Source organism: Stegostoma tigrinum, unplaced genomic scaffold (assembly GCF_030684315.1).
Source record: "Stegostoma tigrinum isolate sSteTig4 unplaced genomic scaffold, sSteTig4.hap1 scaffold_61, whole genome shotgun sequence".
Lineage (NCBI taxonomy): Eukaryota > Metazoa > Chordata > Chondrichthyes > Orectolobiformes > Stegostomatidae > Stegostoma > Stegostoma tigrinum.
The window spans coordinates 1,781,775-1,801,116 of NW_026728547.1; the positions used below are offsets into that span (position 1 = coordinate 1,781,775).

At 45.3% G+C, this 19,342-nt stretch overlaps 1 protein-coding gene across 9 annotated transcripts in view; it reads right to left on the reverse strand.

Annotated features, from left to right (window-relative positions):
• Positions 1 to 19,342, reverse strand: part of LOC132209000 (utrophin-like) — a 123,894-nt gene that overhangs the window by 37,939 nt on the left and 66,613 nt on the right. For all 9 annotated transcript variants that reach the window (XR_009445066.1, XM_059644231.1, XM_059644232.1 and 6 more), the window contains one exon: positions 5,026 to 5,227. Coding sequence is in view for 2 of the 9 variants with exons in the window: in XM_059644234.1 (XP_059500217.1) it covers positions 5,026 to 5,227 (202 nt within the window). In the remaining 7 variants the exon portion in view is untranslated. The remainder of the gene's footprint in view (positions 1 to 5,025; positions 5,228 to 19,342) is intronic.

A 19,342-nucleotide genomic window follows, 5' to 3' on the forward strand; every position in this document is an offset into this window, starting at 1 on the left:
GATATTGTTATTGTAAACACCCCTGAAAATGCAAAGAAAATTTCAAGAGGGGCCAAATAAGTAGTGTTGGGGAACAAAGAAATGGCAGAGGAACTGAACAAGTATTTTGCATCAGTCTTGAGGTTGGAAGGCACCAGTAGTAGAGCTTTAAGGGAGTCTGAAGCAGAAGTGAGTGCAGTGGCCATCACTAAGGAGAAGGTACAGGGGAAGCTGAAGGGTCTGTGTGGAATTTGCACATTCTCTCCATGTCTGCATGTGTCTCCGCCAGGTGCTCTGATTTCCATCCACAGTCCAAAGATGTGCAGGCAAGGTGGATCAGCCGTGGCAAATGTGAGCTTGCCGGGAAACAGTACAGGGCTGGGTCTTGGTGGGATGTTCTTTGCGGAGGTGGTGCAGACCCAATGGCCTCTTTCCGCTCTGTAGGAATTCTATAATTCAGAGAAGATGGTAAATTACATGGACCAGATGGACTGTCCCCCAGAGTTCTGAAGGAGATAAGTGAGAAGACCATTGGTGATCTTTCAGGAATTACTGGAGTCAGGGTGGGTCCCAAAGGAGTGCAAAATGGCAAATATAACACCCCTGTTTAAAATGGAGGGAGGCAAAAGATGAGAAATTACAGACCTGTTAGCCTGGTGCTGGTCATTGGGTCAGATTTCAGAGTCTATTATTAAGGATGAGACCGGACAATGCTTGGAAGTACATGGCAATACTTGGAAATACATGGTAAATTGGGCTGAGAAAACACAACTTTGTCAAGGGAAGGTCTCTGTTAGATTCTTTGGGAATGTAACCAGTGAGTCAAAACCAAAGAGAGCCATTGAACTTTATCTATTTGGAATTCCAGAAAGCCTTTGACAAGGTGACACACAGGAGTCTTCAAAATAAAAAATGAGCTTATGGTGTTCGGGAGTAGGTACTGGCATGGACAGAGGATCGGCTAACTGGCAGAATGCAGAGAGTGGCAATAAAAGGGTCTTTTTCAGGATGGCAGCCAGCAACTACAGGAGTTCCGCACTCATCAGAGATCAGACTACAGCCATTCACGTTATACATTAGCAATCTCGACAAAGGAACTGATGGTATTGTTGTCCACAGGGCGTTGTTGCTAAGTCTGCAGATGACATTTCGATAGGTGGAGAGGCAAGTAGTGTTGAGGAAGTGGGGAGGTCACAGAGAGTCTGTAGAGATGGGCAAGTACAGGCATAGACTATTTTCTAAATGGGGAAAGGCTTCAGAAATCTGAACCACAAAGATGCCCCAGTTCAGGATTCTTTTAACATGCAGGTTCAGTTGGCAGTTGGGAAGGCAAATGCAATATCAGCATTCATTTCAAGACGGCAAAAATATAAGAGCAGAGATGTATTGCTGAGGCTGTGTAAGGCTCTGGTTATCTTGCATTTGGAATATTAAGAGCAGTTTTTGGCCATCTATCTAAAGATGGATGTGCTGGCCTTTGTCAGGGTCTAGAGGAGGTTCTCAAACATAATCCTGGGGATGAAGGCACTGTCACGTGAGGAGTGGCTGAGAACTCTGGGTCTGTACTCGATGGAGTTGAGAAGGACGAAGGGGGTCACACTGAAGGTCAGTCAGGACTGGATAGAGTGGACATGGAGATGATGTTTCCACGAGTAGGAGAGACCAGGACCTGAGGGCACAGCCTCAGAGTCAAAGGGACCACCTTTCAGGATGGAGGTGAGGAGGAATTTCTTCAGTCAGAAAGTTGTGAATCTGTGGAACTCATTGATGCAGAAAGCTGTGGAGGCCAAGTCAGAGTTGATTTCAGGCATAGATAGATATGTTCTTGCTTAGTGAGGACACAGGAGGTTGAGAATGACAGATCCCACTCAATGGGCTGAATGGTCTAAATCTGTTCTGAAATCTGAAGGTCGAAAACACTGGAATGTTAGTTCAGTGTTATTTTTATTGCACTGCAAGGACAGTATCTCTCCAAAAGACCTAACAAATTTTCCCACTCTGTTGTTGCAAACATATTCAATAACTAGCAACAATGCTCCTGTAGTGCCTCCCTCAGCCGACGCTAGTTAGTTCTACACTCATCGTAACTGCACGTGTTTGCCACCACTGAAACATCCCGGTATTACTGGCACTAGTGCCATGTTTAAAGGCTATTGTGAACCAGTAAAATACCCAGAATCCAGAACTGCCTTGTACAGTTCATAGCAATTGTCCCAGACAGGGCAGGAAAGGGGAAATTAGCACCTTATTTACAGTTAGGGACCTGGAGGTCCTGGTGGATGGATTGGTGCAGTGGAGGACTGTCCTCTTTCCCAAGCACAAGCACAGGAGGCCACAACACAATATTCCGCCAGACTCATCTGAGGCTGTCCAGTGTCAATGCAGTCTCAACCACCAAAAGAACCATACAGCAGTGCTGCAGGATCAGTGACCTCTGCTCCAATGGAAGAGGATCCTGGTCTGTGCTACCTCACATTCACACTCTCTCTAATTCTGCACCACCCTTCAGCACAGCTCATGTAATACCATTCTCACCAAAGCATTCAATGTCTGTCTTCGCTTGCTCTCGTCTACTTGAGGCCCCAAGGCTATTATTCCTGTATGTTCTCTGTGCCTCTTGCTCTCACCCAGGAGACCTCACCTCCCTTCCCAAACATACATGAGCACTAACAAATGCACCAGCTCATTTCATCTCACTCAATTCCTCCCTTTGTTTCATTCCAGGAAAAACAGCCCACAGTAGGGCAGAAAGAGCTAACACAGGTAGTGAGGTGTCTAATGTTTGACTTCTCACAACCTATGACGACAGTGTCCTGACCATGGTCATTCTGAGCAGCCAACTGATTGCATCCAAGCCCCTCGAGTGATATCAGACAATGCCCTGGAGTTACCTAGATCTGCTGCCTGAAAGTGCCTCGCTTGACTGGAGACCATTCCCCTCGGAACCTGAAGCATGACCATGTGGTTGGAGACAATGCAATGCCTTCTGTGCTTCTGCAGCTGGCACAGACTGCAGGTGTGAGATCAACATATCACGGTGCTGAACGGCAACACATCCACTCCTTTGATTGATGACTGCTAACAAGCATGACAAGCTGTCTGGCTTGGTCTCGATGCTAAAAAGTTAATCAACATAGTAGCGTTATGAGTCTGTTAGATGTGGCGGAGGGGCAAACCTTAAGAAGACAAGGCAAATGAAGACAAGGCAGAGGAGCTGTTAGCATTCATGCAGGGACACAATGAGAGTTGAGAGCTCAAGCAAGGTGTCCTGATGTGTAACGTGGCCCAATACACGAATGGGTGCCTGTCCCTGCATCCAAAAGTGCCCTGGCAGTAGCACTGCAATGAGGGGGGCTGCTGCAATCCAGAATGCAGCAATGAAGTACAGAAGAGTACTGAAAGCAGATCTGTGATGTGCCATGATGTGCTGAGGCTGGAACATGTCACATGTCAAAACTGTGGACATGGGGTGATCCTGATGGGTGTGGCTGCAGATGCTGCGGACTAGTGCCCAAGTTGGAGGTGCAGAGGAGCATTGAGCAATGTGGAAGCACCACACACCCACTCAGAATTTCATGTTGTTAATTCGGAGCATCCAGTTTCTGTCTGGCAGGTAGAAAAAGGGAATAAGTACTAATGAGGTGGTACTGGGAAATAGTGCATGTCGTTCAGTGCTCCCTAGCGAGAATTTCAGCTCAATATCTACAATTTCCCTGGAAAAGGCAACATTTTGGTTTTGACATCCTGAAGCAGCTTGAGCTGCTATCAATATGAAGGGTACGCACCTAATGAAGAACGTCAAAATTGACAGTCGCAATAACAATTTAATATTGGAACACATCTCATGCAGACAAAGCTCAATTTTATATTCATGGTAAATTCAAGGTGATTGGGGTGGATAGGAGGACACCGAAAGTTTAACCCTGGACGTCCATTGCCAAGTCCTAGAATTGTATCCAGCCTGGACTGAAAGAAAATAAAATTCTCTCCGCTTGCAAGGATTCCCCAATATACTGTCACAGTCCTAATACATTTCCAAGTGAAGTGCATAACATTATTCCTAAATGGAGTTTACTAAACAATCTGACTGAGATAAGCTGAACGACAATTAGTCTGGAAAATACCACAATGGCACAGTTAATGCTCTTCAAGATACTGGCTAGGTTAAAAAGTCTCAGTTATGAGATAGACTGGTATGCTGGGTTTGTTTTCCTTGGAGCAGAGGAGGCTGAGGTTGGGGTTGGGATCTGATTGAGGCAAAGAAAATTATGACAGGCACGGGCAGAATACATTGTGAGAATCCTTTCTCCATGGCACATGTGTCTAAGACCAGATGGCACAAGTTTACGGTGAGGATTAAATGCTTTGGAGGAAGTCTGAGGAAAAGCTTTTTCATCTAAAAAGTGGTAGACGTATGGAGCACGCTGCCTGAAAGGGTAGTTGAGGCATGTATTCTCAACATTTAAAAAGCATCTGGGATGAGCATTTAAAATGCTCGGTCAAGTAGGCTGTGGAACAAGTGCAGATAAACGAGATTAGTGCAGCTTGGTGTATGTTGGGAGGCATAGACACGGTGTTTCTATGCTGTATGACTCTACGAGATTGAGTGTCACATAAAAATTTATTCTACATCTGGCCGTTTATTCCTTGACATTAACTGGATGATGTTCATATTGTGTACTTTATACACGTCTTTCTCCAGCACTAACATTTGTCACCGTGAAGAGCATTACAATCAGAGTGTCGAGATGTCTACATGATCCTGTACAGATCTGACCAAATGGATTCCAAAGTATATCAGTTTCAATTTTACGATTTAAAACAAAAATCGCTAAAACTTTCAACTACTTTATCTGTTTAAGTGAAATGAAATTAGAACATACTGAAACCTTATGTCAACAATACCAGGATTGATTTTAATCAGTCGACAATCTTCATATTCACTGAACGGATCATATACATATCAAAATCCAATCCGTCGGATGCAGTTTAAATGCACCTTAGGAGAATCTAAACATACTACATTAAAGTGTAAATCATACATACGTATCAAATACGTTCAGCAGCCAGTTCAGACACATGTCGACACAGAGTGGCACATTGACCAAGTCCTTGTGGTTTTGTTCCAAAACATCATAAATGGACGTTAAACAGTTGATTACTTCAGTCACATTCAGAAGTTGCTCGGTTTGTGTCAATTTGTGTTGATCAAAGACGCGTTGCGCTGTGTGCAACTCCAACAGATCCACTACAAAGGAGGAAGAAAACTAACTTTGATTACAGTTTTAACTTATTGAGCTATCAAATAAAATTAATTCCTGTATTTGGCCTAGAAATAAATACAATGATTCACAAAAGTACTCTGGAATGAAGGAAACAGGCCATTTCCTTCTCAAATGCACGATGTCAAATCTAACTAGGGAACCGTCAGTGATAATGTATGGTTTAGAAGGGGTGGACACTAGGAAGTTGTTTCCGTTAGGCGGGGAGACTAGGACCCGTGGGCACAGCCTTAAAATTAGAGGGGGTAAATTTAAAACTGAAATGAGACGACACGTCTTCAGCCAGAGTGGTGGGCTTGTGAATTCATTGCCGCAGATTGCAGTGGAGGCCAGGACGTTGGATGCCTTCCAGGCAGAGATCGACAAATTCTTGATCCCAAAAGGAATCAAGGGCTAGGGGGAGAATGCAGGGAAGTGGTGTTGAAATGCCCATCAGCCATGATTTAAATGGCAGAGTGGACTTGATGGGCCGAATGGCCTCACTTCCACTCCTATGTCTTATGGTCTTATGATGCTGGTCATATTCTGTCGTTTGGTTCAGTAATTTCTGCAGAACAATGGTGGAGGAACAGTAGCTTTGTATGTTATGAAGCCCTCCTTTATATTTATGAAGCAGGACTCAGTACAATTTAAACTAAAACATCCATCTCTTTCAACCGACGTGCATTCTCACTACATCCAAATCCAAAGTACAAACTAATTGGCTCTTTACTCGTTTCAAATAGTGGATCTTACAACCCCTATTTCACTGCTGGTAATCAGCATTCATTTAAATCACACTAGGTTGCAGCTATGAAGTGTGTTAATCACACATTCTTGTTCATTTTAAAAAGGCGCTCTGTTACCTCGGTTTTGAACTAGATTTCTCTTATAATTTTGCTCTTTTGTCATACACATGGTATGTTCTACAGCGTCTACCAAAAACAATTAGTAGTTAAACAAGTATCAATTCAATTTTAGTTCACATGATGCCAACAAAATCTGGCAAACATGGTCAAAACATGGAATGCCAATCGAACCACTCCAAATACAACAGAACCTCCATAAATAAAATCTAATGGCAATATGAGGAATGAAGCTCCCAGAGATATGCATTCATCTGAGTGAAATCGTTGATTTTCTCGGCTTCTAACCCTTTCACAGGCAGAGAGATCCTGGCCCATGAACCTTCACTGCTTGAAAAAAATTCCCCTCGACATCGCCCTACATCTTTTCCCCAAAACATGAATGCATTCCCTTCTCCTTGTAACATCATCCACCAGCCATGGGAACACAGCCTCTCCACGTTTATCTTATCCCAACCAATCATAATCCTTTATGTCTCCATTAACTACTTATTAATCCCCTGTACTCCAATGAAAATAGCGTTAGCTAAATTTGTTGATAAAATGTCACAATCCTAAAACAGGTTGGGTAAATTTCATCATTATTACTCAATATTACCAAAATTATTACTCTTGAAGTTTAGTCCCAGATTTGGGTGTATCATTCCAGTCCTATTTCAAGGTTCAGGATAACTTCTTTGTTTTAGCACTGCATGAGCTACATTATAAAGCCCCATCCCACAGATACGAAGGTGGGAAGAAACACATAAAATCTGGAGGGCACTGTGTGTACATGTGTGGAAGTTCTGGGGAACTGTCAAGCACCCTGCCTATCCTTTGACCTCCTGAGACTAATTGATGGCAATTTCAGGGATCTCCTCTATTGCGGAAGGAGATAGATGTCAATCAGGAAGGCAGTGAGCTTTACATGCACAATCCAGCCTCGAAAAACTGAGTTGGTAGGGGATCCTCATCCACAGGCCCCTTGGCCTGATCCAAGGCACTTCACGCCCTTAAACTCTCATCCAACGTTTCAACAACCCCGAACAACCCTCGACCACTCCGCACCTCTAGTCCGGGACCTGCCATCCAGCCATCAGCAACTTCAGACTCTTCTGGGCTCTAAGTGGCCAGGAGTTCTACAAGGTAGAACTTCCATCCAAGAGGGCGCCCCATGTCCTGCCTCCAGCCATTTAATGCTGCAGGGCAGCTGTGAAGAGCATGGGCAGGGTCCCATTTGGCATTTCAACTGGGAGACACCTGAGCAGGAGTGGGGGCAACAGCACCATGTCGAGTACTATTCACCAGACCAAAACTTCCATATCCTCAGCATTCTCTCCAATGTTCTGCCAATTCAACAGTCAGTGCCCAAGGTTAGTGGGAAACCAGAAATAAGGAAAGATTTCAAAGCCGAGAAATAGAAAAGAAACCGACAATAAGAGCTTATTTAAACAAATGAAAAGGAAGGAAGAGGTCAAAGTGAATGCAGATCCCTTAAAGAATGGAGGCTGCAAAAATAATAATGGGGAATCAGGAAATGGCAAATGAGACAAATAAATACTTTATGTCAGTCTTCACAGCAAAAGGCACAAATACCATCTCAAAAATATTTAGTGAACAAAGAGCAAAAAGCAGACAAGAAATATCACCAGAGAAAAGGTGCTCGGGAAACTAATGGGGTTAAAGGTCGATAGGTATCTGGGACCTGATGTACTCTGTGCTAGTATATTAAAAGATGTAGCTAGTGCGGCCTTACTTGAAATACTGCGTGCAGTTCAGGTCGCCCCATTACAGGAAGGATGTGGAAGCATTGGAAAAGGTTCAGAGGAGATTTACCAGGATGTTGCCTGGTCTGGAGTGAAGGTCTTATGAAGAAAGGCTGAGGGACTTGGGTCTGTTCTCATTGGAGAGAAGAAGGTTAAGAGGGGATTTAATAGAGACATACAAGATGATCAGTGGATTAGATCGGGTGGGCAGTGGGAGTCTTTTTCCGAGGATGATGACTTCAGCTTGTACAAAGGGGCACAGCTTCACATTCAGGGATAATAGATTTGAGACAGATGTCAGAGGCAGGTTCTTTACTCAGAGTGGTAAGGGCGTGGATCGCCCTGCCGGCCAATGTGGTTCACTCAGCCACATTCGGGGCATTTAAACAGTCCTTGGGTAAGCAGATGAGTGCTGATGGGCTGGTGTAGCGGGGTGGGCTTATATTAGTTCACTGGTCTGTGCAACAACAAAGCCCGAAGGGCCTGTTCTGCGCTGTATCGTTCTATGTTCTAACCCCCCACCAGCACTCATCTTCACTGGTTTCATCCTCGCCGCTTCGAACTGTCTGTCTCCTCTCGAACTATCTTCTCAGCTATCCATCTTCAATCCGCCTCCCCCTCTCTCCATATTTATTTCAGAATCCCTTCCCCTGCCCCATTTCTGAAGAAGGGTCCAGATTCCAAACATCAGCCGTCCTGTTCCTCTAATGCTGCTTGGCCTGCTGCACTCATCCAGCTCTACACCTTGTTTCTTCAGATTATCCAGCATCTGCAGTTCCTACTATCTCTGAAGAGATTTTCTTTCTCTTCTCCCACAGCAGTCTTGGAAACAACTCATATGGGCGTGGGGATTTGTTCACTTTTAAACCAGCCAATAATTTCAATTTCACACTGCATCTTCCTGCTTTATAGACATCAATGCTCCTCCTTGAAGGGAGGACAGATGGGAGGTACTTGTCGACTGTATCGATGCTCTTCAGTTCTGAACACAGATTGCCCCATCACCCTTCGTACACCCCGGTTTCTAATTGGCCCTACTCTTTCCCTGGTTATTCTCCTGCTTGATATGCCTGCAGAATATCTTGATATTCTTTCCAATCTTGGCCACCACCGTTTCTTCACACTTCATTTTTATACGTCACTAGTCATCCATTCATTTGCTCCCTTTGCACTTGTCATAACCATGTCCTGAACATTCCTCAAGATCCAGGGTTCTCCAGGCTTGTTGATCATAAATTTCACCCAAAACGGAACATAGCTGGCCTTGACTCTCCCAGTTCCTTTTCTGCTGTAGATTCGCCCTCAACTAACTTCCCAAAATATTACACCCAGATCCTGCCTTGTTTCAGTCAAATATGCCTTACCCCAAACCAAAAACATTTTTTTTTAAACAGATCTCCTCTCCCACGTTGAAAAGTCTGTTGTCATGGTCACTATCACTAAAGCACTTAGCCACTGTCACCTTGAACACTGCCTTTGTGTCCCAGAAGTAGGTCCAGCATTGCACCGTCCCTTACAAGCTCGTCTACATGGTGATGTTAAATAATCTCTCAAATGTATTTAAAGAATTATTTCCCAAGTCAAACTTTTATGTTATCTCAATTAATGTTGTGCAGTTGAAATCCCCTAATATAATCTTTATATTATTATTTTCTCACCCCTCAGTGAATTACCTGCTCTTCAATTGCCCACTGCTTGGAGGCCGACAGCTTAAATTCCTCACCACATTAGCAAACCCTTGTGCAAGGATTTTGGTTCCTTTCTGCTTCAGCTGCAGACCAGCCAACTTGCAGAGGATATACCATCCCCACAAATTGTCCTTCAGATCCATGTGTCTAAATCCCTCCCCAAACACAAACACTTGAGCCAAGCATTCATCTGTTTTCTTCCCCTTTTTCTTGCCTTCTCAGCATGTGGCACCAGGAATAATCCAGAGATTGCAACTTTAGAGGTTCTGCTATTTAATCCACTGCCTAGCTCTCGGAACACTTGATGCAAGACCTCATCACTCATCTTACCAAAGTGTACATCGAGCTGCGTCTTACAGTCCTCCTCCTTCAGGATATTTTTAATGACATTGTTGATCTGGTTAACACGCCATAATGGAGTCACATCAATGACTGTGAAAAATCTGGTCTACCCAGATCGTCGCAATGGGCAAAAAAGCACACCAATGTCTCTACTTCCCAGGAGGCTAAGGCAATTCAAATATAAAGGGCAACTTTCATTGATGTACCAGAGAAAGCATCCTATCTGGATGCATATCATAGCATGGTTTGGCAACTGTTCTTCCTAAGAAAACAACAGACTCCACAGTCATGAACACAGCACAGTGCATCATGCAAATCAGCCTTCCACTCATTCATTCCACCTATACTTCCTGCTGCCTCGGGAAAGCAACTGAAATAATCAAAGGTCTTTCTCACCCGCCAATTACACTCTCTTCTACCCTTTTCTGAAGGGAAGGTGTCAAAAACTTTGTATTCATGTGTGAACAGATCCCAGAAAAGCTTCTTCACCACTGTTATTGGACATCTGAATAGAACTCTTAAAATTTTAAATCTAATTTTGATCTTGCTCTCTGTGCATCTTCTCTGTTGCTGTCATTATGTTCCATTTCACTAATGCACCTTGTATGGTATGATCTGTCTATACTGCATGCATCACAGAACTTTTCACTGTACCTAGGCATATGTAACAATGAATACTCTAATCAAATTGACTGTGTGCAAGAGAGAGGTGAACATATGGTTGTGTTCAAGAGTGCAAAGACAGTGCACGAAAGTGTGAGTGTGCGCAGGACAGAATGTGTGCGCCAGTGACTGTGCTCAAGAGCGTGTAAACGAGAGTCAGCACAAAAGCGAGTGTAACAGCATGCATGAGGCAGTGAGAGTGTCTGTGAGAGCGAGTGAGCTTGAGAGCAAGTGAATTTGTAACCCCAAGTGTGTGAGGGAGAGTTTTGTGTGTGTGTGTCTGTGTGTAGTTGAGTGTATGAACATTGGCAAAAGATCGTGCGAACAGGGCATGCAAGTGTGCCACGGAATGTGTGCAAGACCATGCATGATTGTATGACAGTATGGAGTATGAATGAGTGAGAACGTGACTCTGTGTGTGTGTGTCTGTCCGTGTGTGTCTGCCCGCGTGTGTCTGTCCGTGGTCAGTGTGTGTGGATAGTATGTTTGTGCATGAGGGATAGGATATGCATGTGCAACATAGTGTGACTGTGAACTTCTGTTTGTGCCTGAGTGAAGTGTTGGGGGAGAATAGGGAGAGGAGAGATCGAGAGAGCGTATGTGAGAGAGATGAGATGAGGAGAGGAATAAGAAATGATAGAACATAGAACATAGAACAGTACAGCACAGAACAGGCCCTTCAGCCCACAATGTTGTGCCGACCATTGATCCTCATGTATGCACCCTCAAATTTCTGTGACCATATGCATGTCCAGCAGTCTCTTAAATGTACCCAATGACCTTGCTTCCACAACTGCTGCTGGCAACGCATTCCATGCTCTCACAACTCTCTGCGTAAAGAACCTGCCTCTGACATCCCCTCTATACTTTCCACCAACCAGCTTAAAACTATGACCCCTCGTGCTAGCCATTTCTGCCCTGGGAAATAGTCTCTGGCTATCAACTCTATCCATGCCTCTCATTATCTTGTATACCTCAATTAGGTCACCTCTCCTCCTCCTTTTCTCCAATGAAAAGAGACCGAGCTCAGTCAACCTCTCTTCATAAGATAAGCCCTCCAGTCCAGGCAGCATCCTGGTAAACCTCCTCTGAACCCTCTCCAAAGCATCCACATCTTTCCTATAATAGGGTGCCCAGAACTGGACGCAGTATTCCAAGTGCGGTCTAACCAAAGTTTTATAGAGCTGCAACAAGATCTCACGACTCTTAAACTCAATCCCCCTGTTAATGAAAGCCAAAACACCATATGCTTTCTTAACAACCCTGTCCACTTGGGTGGCCATTTTAAGGGATCTATGTATCTGCACACCAAGATCCCTCTGTTCCTCCACGCTGCCAAGAATCCTATCCTTAATCCTGTACTCAGCTTTCAAATTCGACCTTCCAAAATGCATCACCTCGCATTTATCCAGGTTGAACTCCATCTGCCACCTCTCAGCCCATCTCTGCATCCTGTCAATGTCCCGCTGCAGCCTACAACAGCCCTCTGCACTGTCAACGACACCTCCGACGTTTGTGTCGTCTGCAAACTTGCTGACCCATCCTTCAATTCCCTCGTCCAAGTCATTAATAAAAATTACAAACAGTAGAGGCCCAAGGACAGAGCCCTGTGGAACCCCACTCACCACTGACTTCCAGGCAGAATATTTTCCTTCTACTACCACTCGCTGTCTTCTGTTGGCCAGCCAATTCTGTATCCAAGCAGCTAAGTTCCCCTGTATCCCATTCCTCCTGACCTTCTGAATGAGCCTTCCATGGGGAACCTTATCAAATGCCTTACTGAAGTCCATATACACCACATCCACAGCTCGACCCTCATCAACCTTTCTAGTCACATCCTCAAAAAACTCGATAAGGTTTGTAAGGCATGACCTACCCCTCACAAAGCCGTGTTGACTGTATTTGATCAAGCCATGCTCTTCCAGATGGTCATAAATCTTATCCCTCAGAATCCTTTCTAACACCTTGCAGACGACAGACATGAGACTTACCGGTCTATAATTGCCGGGGATTTCCCTATTTCCTTTCTTGAAGAGAGGAATTACATTTGCCTCTCTCCAGTCCTCAGGTACGACTCCAGTGGAGAGCGAGGATGCAAAGATCTTCGCAAGTGGCGAAGCAATTGCATTTCTCGCTTCCCAAAGCAGCCGAGGACAAATCTGATCCGGGCCTGGCGACTTGTCAATCCTAATGTTTGACAAAATTTTCAGCACATCAGCTTCCTCTATCTCTATCCATTCCAGCATGCACACCTGCTCTTCAAAGGTTTCATTCACTACAAAGTTGGTTTCTTTCGTAAAGACAGAAGCAAAAAACTCATTTAGGGCTTCCCCTACCTCCTCAGGCTCCACACACAAGTTCCCTATGCTATCCCTGATCGGCCCTACTCTTTCTTTGACCATTCTCTTATTCCTCACGTAAGTGTAAAATGCCTTTGTGTTTTCCCGGATTCCTTCTGCCAAGCCTTTCTCGTGCCCCCTCCTGGCTCTCCTCAGACCATTTTTGAGCTCCTTCCTTGCCTGCATGTAATCCTCTCTAGCTGAACTTGACCCTAGCTTCCTCCACCTTATGTAAGCTACCTTCTTCCTTTTCACTAGAAGCTCCACCGCTCTCGTCATCCAAGGTTCCTTAATCTTACCCCTTCTTGCCTGTCTCAGAGGGACATATTTACTCATCACTCCCAACAACTGTTCCTTAAACCATCTCCACATGTCTATAGTTCCCTTACCATGGAACAACTGCTCCCAGTCCATGCTTCCTAACTCATGTCTAATCGCATCATAGTTTCCTCTTCCCCAATTAAATATCCTCCCATTCTGCCTAATCCTCTCCTTCTCCATAGCTATGTAAAATGTGAGGCAGTTATGGTCACTATCACCAAAATGCTCCCCCACCACAAGATCTGATACCTGCCCCGGCTCGTTTCCGAGCACCAAGTCTAGAATGGCCTCTCCCCTTGTCGGCCTGTCAACGTACTGCGTTAGGAAACCCTCCTGAACACACCTTACAAAAACAGCTCCATTCAAATCTTCTGCTCGAAGGAGGTTCCAATCAATATTAGGAAAGTTAAAGTCACCCATTACAACAACCCTACTGCGTCCACACTTTTCCAAAATCTGTCGACCTATGCTTTCTTCAATCTCCCTGCTGCTATTGGGGGGCCTGTAGTAAACCCCTAACGAGGTGACTACTCCCTTGCTGTTCCTAATTTCCACCCATACTGACTCAGTAGGCGGATCTTCCTCGACAAAGGAAGCTTCTGTAGCTGTGATACCCTCTCTGATTAGTAGTGCTACACCCCCTCCTCTTTTTCCCCCCTCCCTATTCTTTTTAAATGTTCTAAACCCTGGAACATCCAGCAACCATTCCTGCCCATGAGAAACCCATGTCTCTGTTATGGCCACAACATCATAGCACCAGGTACTGATCCATGCTCTAAGTTCATCACTTTTATTCCTGATACTCCTTGCATTAAAGCAAACACACTTTAACCGATCCCTTGGTTCCTTCCCAGGAAAATCCTTCCCACTAGCTGGTCTACCTCTTGCTACTGCCTCACCTGCATCAACGCTCACCTCTGGTATACGGCTCAGGTTCCCACCCCCCTGCCATACTAGTTTAAACCGTCTCGAACTACTCGAGCAAACCTTCCACCCAGGACATTGGTCCCCTTCCAGTTCAGATGCAACCCGTCCTTCTTGTACAGGTCCCACCTTCCCCAGAAGGCATCCCAATTATCAACATGATGAGTGGTCAATACCTGGAGGTAAAAAAGAACAGTGTGAGAGTGTTAATAGAAGCCGCTGGATAGAATATGGAGGCTAAAATAGTATCAGAGATAATGGGAACTGCAGATGCTGGAGAATTCCAAGATAATAAAATGTGAGGCTGGATGAACACAGCAGGCCAAGCAGCATCTCAGGAGCACAAAAGCTGACGTTTCGGGCCTAGACCCTTCATGAAGGGTCTAGGCCCGAAACGTCAGCTTTTGTGCTCCTGAGATGCTGCTTGGCCTGCTGTGTTCATCCAGCCTCACATTTTATTATCTTATAATATGGAGGCTATTGTTTTACTGATGGTACTGAATGAAAAGCAAGTGACACCTCTACTTGTTAGGGGACAGGAGATGTGCATTCGAGAAGGAGATACAGTCAAGCCTTGTTAGAGACAGCAGACACATTGAAAATGCACAGAAACTGAAATTAAAGCTTTCTTGTCAATGTGTCAAGAGGTGAGACAAATATGACGGGCTAATATTGTACCTTTGTGCTCAGTAAAATCATAGAATCATGAATCAGAGAATCCTTACAGTGTGGAAACAGGTCCGTCAGTCCAACACAACCACACTGCCCCTCAAAGCATCCCACCAAGACCCATCCACCCATAACTCACCTAACCTACACATCACTGAACACCTTGGGAAATTTAGCATGGCCAATCCACCGACCTTGCACGTCTTTTGACTGTGGGAGGAAACTGGAGCACCCAGAGAAAACCCATGCGGACACATGAAGAATGTGCAAACTCCACACAGATAGTCAAAGGGTGGAATTGAACCCAAGTTGCTGGTGCCGTGAGGCGGCAGCGTCAAACAGAGCCCCTGTGCTCTTTATTATGCCAATTAAGCTGCAAGCATTATTTTTAAAGGAAGGAAACGTACCATCGTCACAGGATGCCAGTGCTTTCAATTTTCTATCAGCTTTGAGAACTTTATCCATGTCTGTCTTGACAAGGGCAAGGTGATGGCAATGGTGTGAACAGCAATTTGATTCACTCTAAATCAACTATAACACTAATTTTCAAAACTTTGAAAACTCAATGTCCTGTTTTTCGAAGATGTCTGCATGTTCCATGGAAAATCATGTATTTTCCACTGCCTACCAGGCTAATCATTTCTTCACTATGATCTCCGTCTCTCTCTCTCTCTCTCTCTGTGTCTTGCCCTCTTTGATTTCTGGAATTCCCGCCCTCCCTACCCTCAGCTACCTGTGCTCATATGCTCGAGGCTTCTCCAATTTTCTGATGTTCATGCTAAAGCTTTAAGATCCCCGCACTGAACGTCAGCAAATTTTTCCAGAAGCCTCAAATGACTGCTGCCCAGTGGCTCTGACATCCATTTTCATCACTATGAAGTGCTTTGAGAGGTTGGTCATGGGTCACATCAACTCCACCCTCCCACATTACCTTGATCCACTGCAATTCACCTACTGATGCAGCAGATCCATCGTCGATGTCCTCTCTTTGGCTTTACACACATCTCTGGAACGTCCAGATAACAAGGGCATCTACATCAAGCTCCTACTTATTGACCACATCTCCACTTTCAATACCCTAATGCCAAACAAACACATCTCCAAGATTTTGAGTAGGATTAATTTCTTATATTTTTATGCCAATTATATGACTGAATTAATTAAGTCGATTTAATTTTCAAACAAGTCTAGGTTTCTTTGTATTTCACCAGAGTCCAAATGTAAATTTATTCACATGCAAATTACATGAATGGCTTCAACATACAAATAAGTTCAGAGCTGATACACATTGTCATATAGGTTATGACACTCAGAAAACTTGATGTAGCAAAGACACCTAACATGTGCTGTCTCTATGATAACAAGGTGTCGAGCTGAATGAGCACAGCAGGCTGAGCAGCATCAGAGGAGTAGGAAAGCTGACGTTTTTGGTCCAGATCTTTTGTCAGGAATTGGACACAAAAGAATCTGAGATAACAGGTGTAGAGCTGGATGATGAGAGATAATGGGAACTGCAGATGCTGGAGAATTCCAAGATAATAAAATGTGAGGCTGGATGAACACAGCAGGCCAAGCAGCATCTCAGGAGCCTGAGATGCTGCTTGGCCTGCTGTGTTAATCCAGCCTCACATTTTATTATCTTAGAGCTGGATGATGCTGCTTGGCTTGTTGTGTTCATAAGACCATAAGACAGAGGAGTGGAAGTAAGGCCATTTGGCCCATCAAGTCCACTCTGGCATCTGAATCATGGCTAATGGGCATTTCAACTCCACTTCCCTGTACTCTCCCCATAGCCCTTGATTCATCCAGCTCTACACTTTGTTATCTCAGACTCCCCAGCATCGGCAGTTCCCACTACCTGTGTGGTCCTCCTCTACGTCAGGGAAACCAAGCGGAGGCTTGGTTCACACTAAACAACTGCACGTCCCAGTCGCCAACCATTTTAACTACCCCTCCCAATCCTCAGATGGACTGTCCATCCTGGGCCTCCTGCAGTGCCACAACGATGGCACCCAAAGGTTGCAGGAACAGTACCACTTATTTTGCTTGGGAACCCTGCAGCCTAATGGTATCAGTGTGGATTTCACAAGCTTCAAAATTTCCCCTCCCCACCTACATCCCAAAACCAGCCCAGCTCATCCTCACCTCCCTAACCTGTACTTCCTCCCACCTATCCACTCTCCCACCTCAAGCCCTACCCCCATCTCCAACCTACCAGCCTCATCCCACCCCCTTAGCCTGTTTGTCCTCCCTGGACTGACCGATCCCCTCCCTAACTCCCCACGTACACTCATCTTGACTGGCTCCATCCACCGCCTCTTTAACCTGTCTGTCTCCTCTCCACCTATCTTCTCCTTTATCCAGAGATAATGGGAACTGCAGATGCTGGAGAATCCAAGATAACAAAGTGTGAAGCTGGATGAACACAGCAGGCCAAGCAGCATCTCAGGAGCACAAAAGCTGACGTTTCGGGCCTAGACCGTTCATCAGAGAGGGTGTTGGGGAGAGGGCTCCGAAATAAATAGGGAGAGAGATGGGGAAGCGGACCGAAGATGGAGACAAAAGAAGATAGGTGGAGAGGAGAGTATCGGTGGGAAGGTCGGGAGAGGATAGGTCAGTCCAGGGAGGACGGACAGGTCAAGCAAACGGGATGAGGTTAGTCAGGAGGAAATGGAAGTGCGGCTTGAGGTGGGAGAAGGAGATAGGTGAGAGGAAGAACAGGTTAGGGAGGCGGGACAAGCTGGGCTGGTTTTGGGATGCAGTGGGGGGAGGGGATGAGTTGGGCTCGTTTTGGGATGCAGTCGGGGAGGGGAGATTTTGAAGCTTGGGAACTTCACATCGATACGATTGGGCTGCAGGGTTCCCAAGCGGAATATGAGTTGCTGTTCCTGCACTCTTTGGGTGGCACCATTGTGGCACTGCAGGAGGCCCACGATGGACAGGTCGTCTGAGGAATGGGAGGGGGAGTTAAAATGGTTCGCGACTGGGAGGTGCTGTTCTTTATTGCAAACCGAGCGGAGGTGTTCTGCAACGCAAACATGAGATTTTTTCCTTCTAGCTTGCACTCACTGGAGCACTGCAGCAAGCCTGAGACAGAGATTTTGGCCAGGGATCATGATGGAGTGCTCAAGTGACAGGCAATTGGAAACCTGGGGCCATTTTTATGGACAGAATATAGGTGTTCTGCCAAGTGGTTGGTCAGTCTGTGTTTCGTCTCCCCGATGCAGAGGGAGACCATATTGTGAGCAGTGAATACAGTAGACTAGATTGAGTGAAGTGTGGGTAAATCGCTGCTTCTCCTGGAAGCCTTGGATAGTGAAGCGGGAGGAAGTAAATGGACAGATATTATGCCTTCTGTGGTGGCATGGAAAGTGCTGTCAGGTAATGGGGAGGTGTTGCGAATGGATAAAGAGTGGACTGAGGTGTCCTGACGGAATGGTCTCTGCGGAAGGCTGACAAGAGAGGGGAGGGGAATATTTGCCTGGTGGTGGAATCTTGTTGGAAATCGTGGCTGATGTTCTTCTAGATGTGGATATTGATGGGTTGGGCTTTGAGGACCAGTGCACATCATCAGGAGTGAGGCCAAAGTGTAGGAGATGGGTTGGACACAGCTGAGAGCTCTGTCAACCACAAACGCAAGGAATACTCAGTTGAGGAAGAAGGCAGACATTTCAGAATCCCTCCAACAGAAGACGAAATCATGAGAACAAGTGGATCTGTCGGGACAGTCCTGTTTGAAGATTATGGGAACTAAGACTACGTTGTTTGTCATAAAGGCTATGGTTGAGTGATCATATTCAAACTGAAGAGACCAAGAATGTGAGATTGGAGAATGGGTGGAGAACCATGCCTCGAGAATCCCTCTGCGGGTCTATGCTTGGCTTGGGCTACTATGGTTACCTTGTCCCAGTTTCGTATGAGAGGCGTGATCCTCCACCCATAATGCAGCCAACAAACAGATACAATTGGACCCCCACATACAAAAGCATACAGATCAAAACCCGAAATGACAGTACTCATGGTAACAGACCGGACAGTATAAATTCCAGACAGAGTAGAGTAACATTGTTTCGCTGGAGGCTTTACTGATGATGTCACACATCATGGTGACGAAACGTCTCAATGAAAACAAGCCAGTTCGGCGAGCAAGTCAACAACCTCAATCAGAGAGCTGGCTGTTTTGAACTACCTTGTTCAAGTGTATCATTTTGGATCTTGAATGTTAAATCTCGCTCCAACACAGGGACGGAGGATTGCTGTTAACAGCTGCATTATAACTAATTCATATTGAATCATTGTTTTGACCAGTCCAGAGATGTGCAGGTTAGGTGGATTGGGAATGCTGAATTACCCACAGTGCCCACATACGTGTAGGTTAGGTATATTAGCCATGGGAAATGCAGGCTGACAGGGATAGAGTAGGGAATGGGGATGGGTCTGGGTGGGATGCTCTTTGCAAGGTTGCTGCGGACTTGTTGAACTGAATGGCCTGTTTCCACATCAGGGATTCTATAAAACCAGGTTTTACTAAATTAGTGAGAGAGT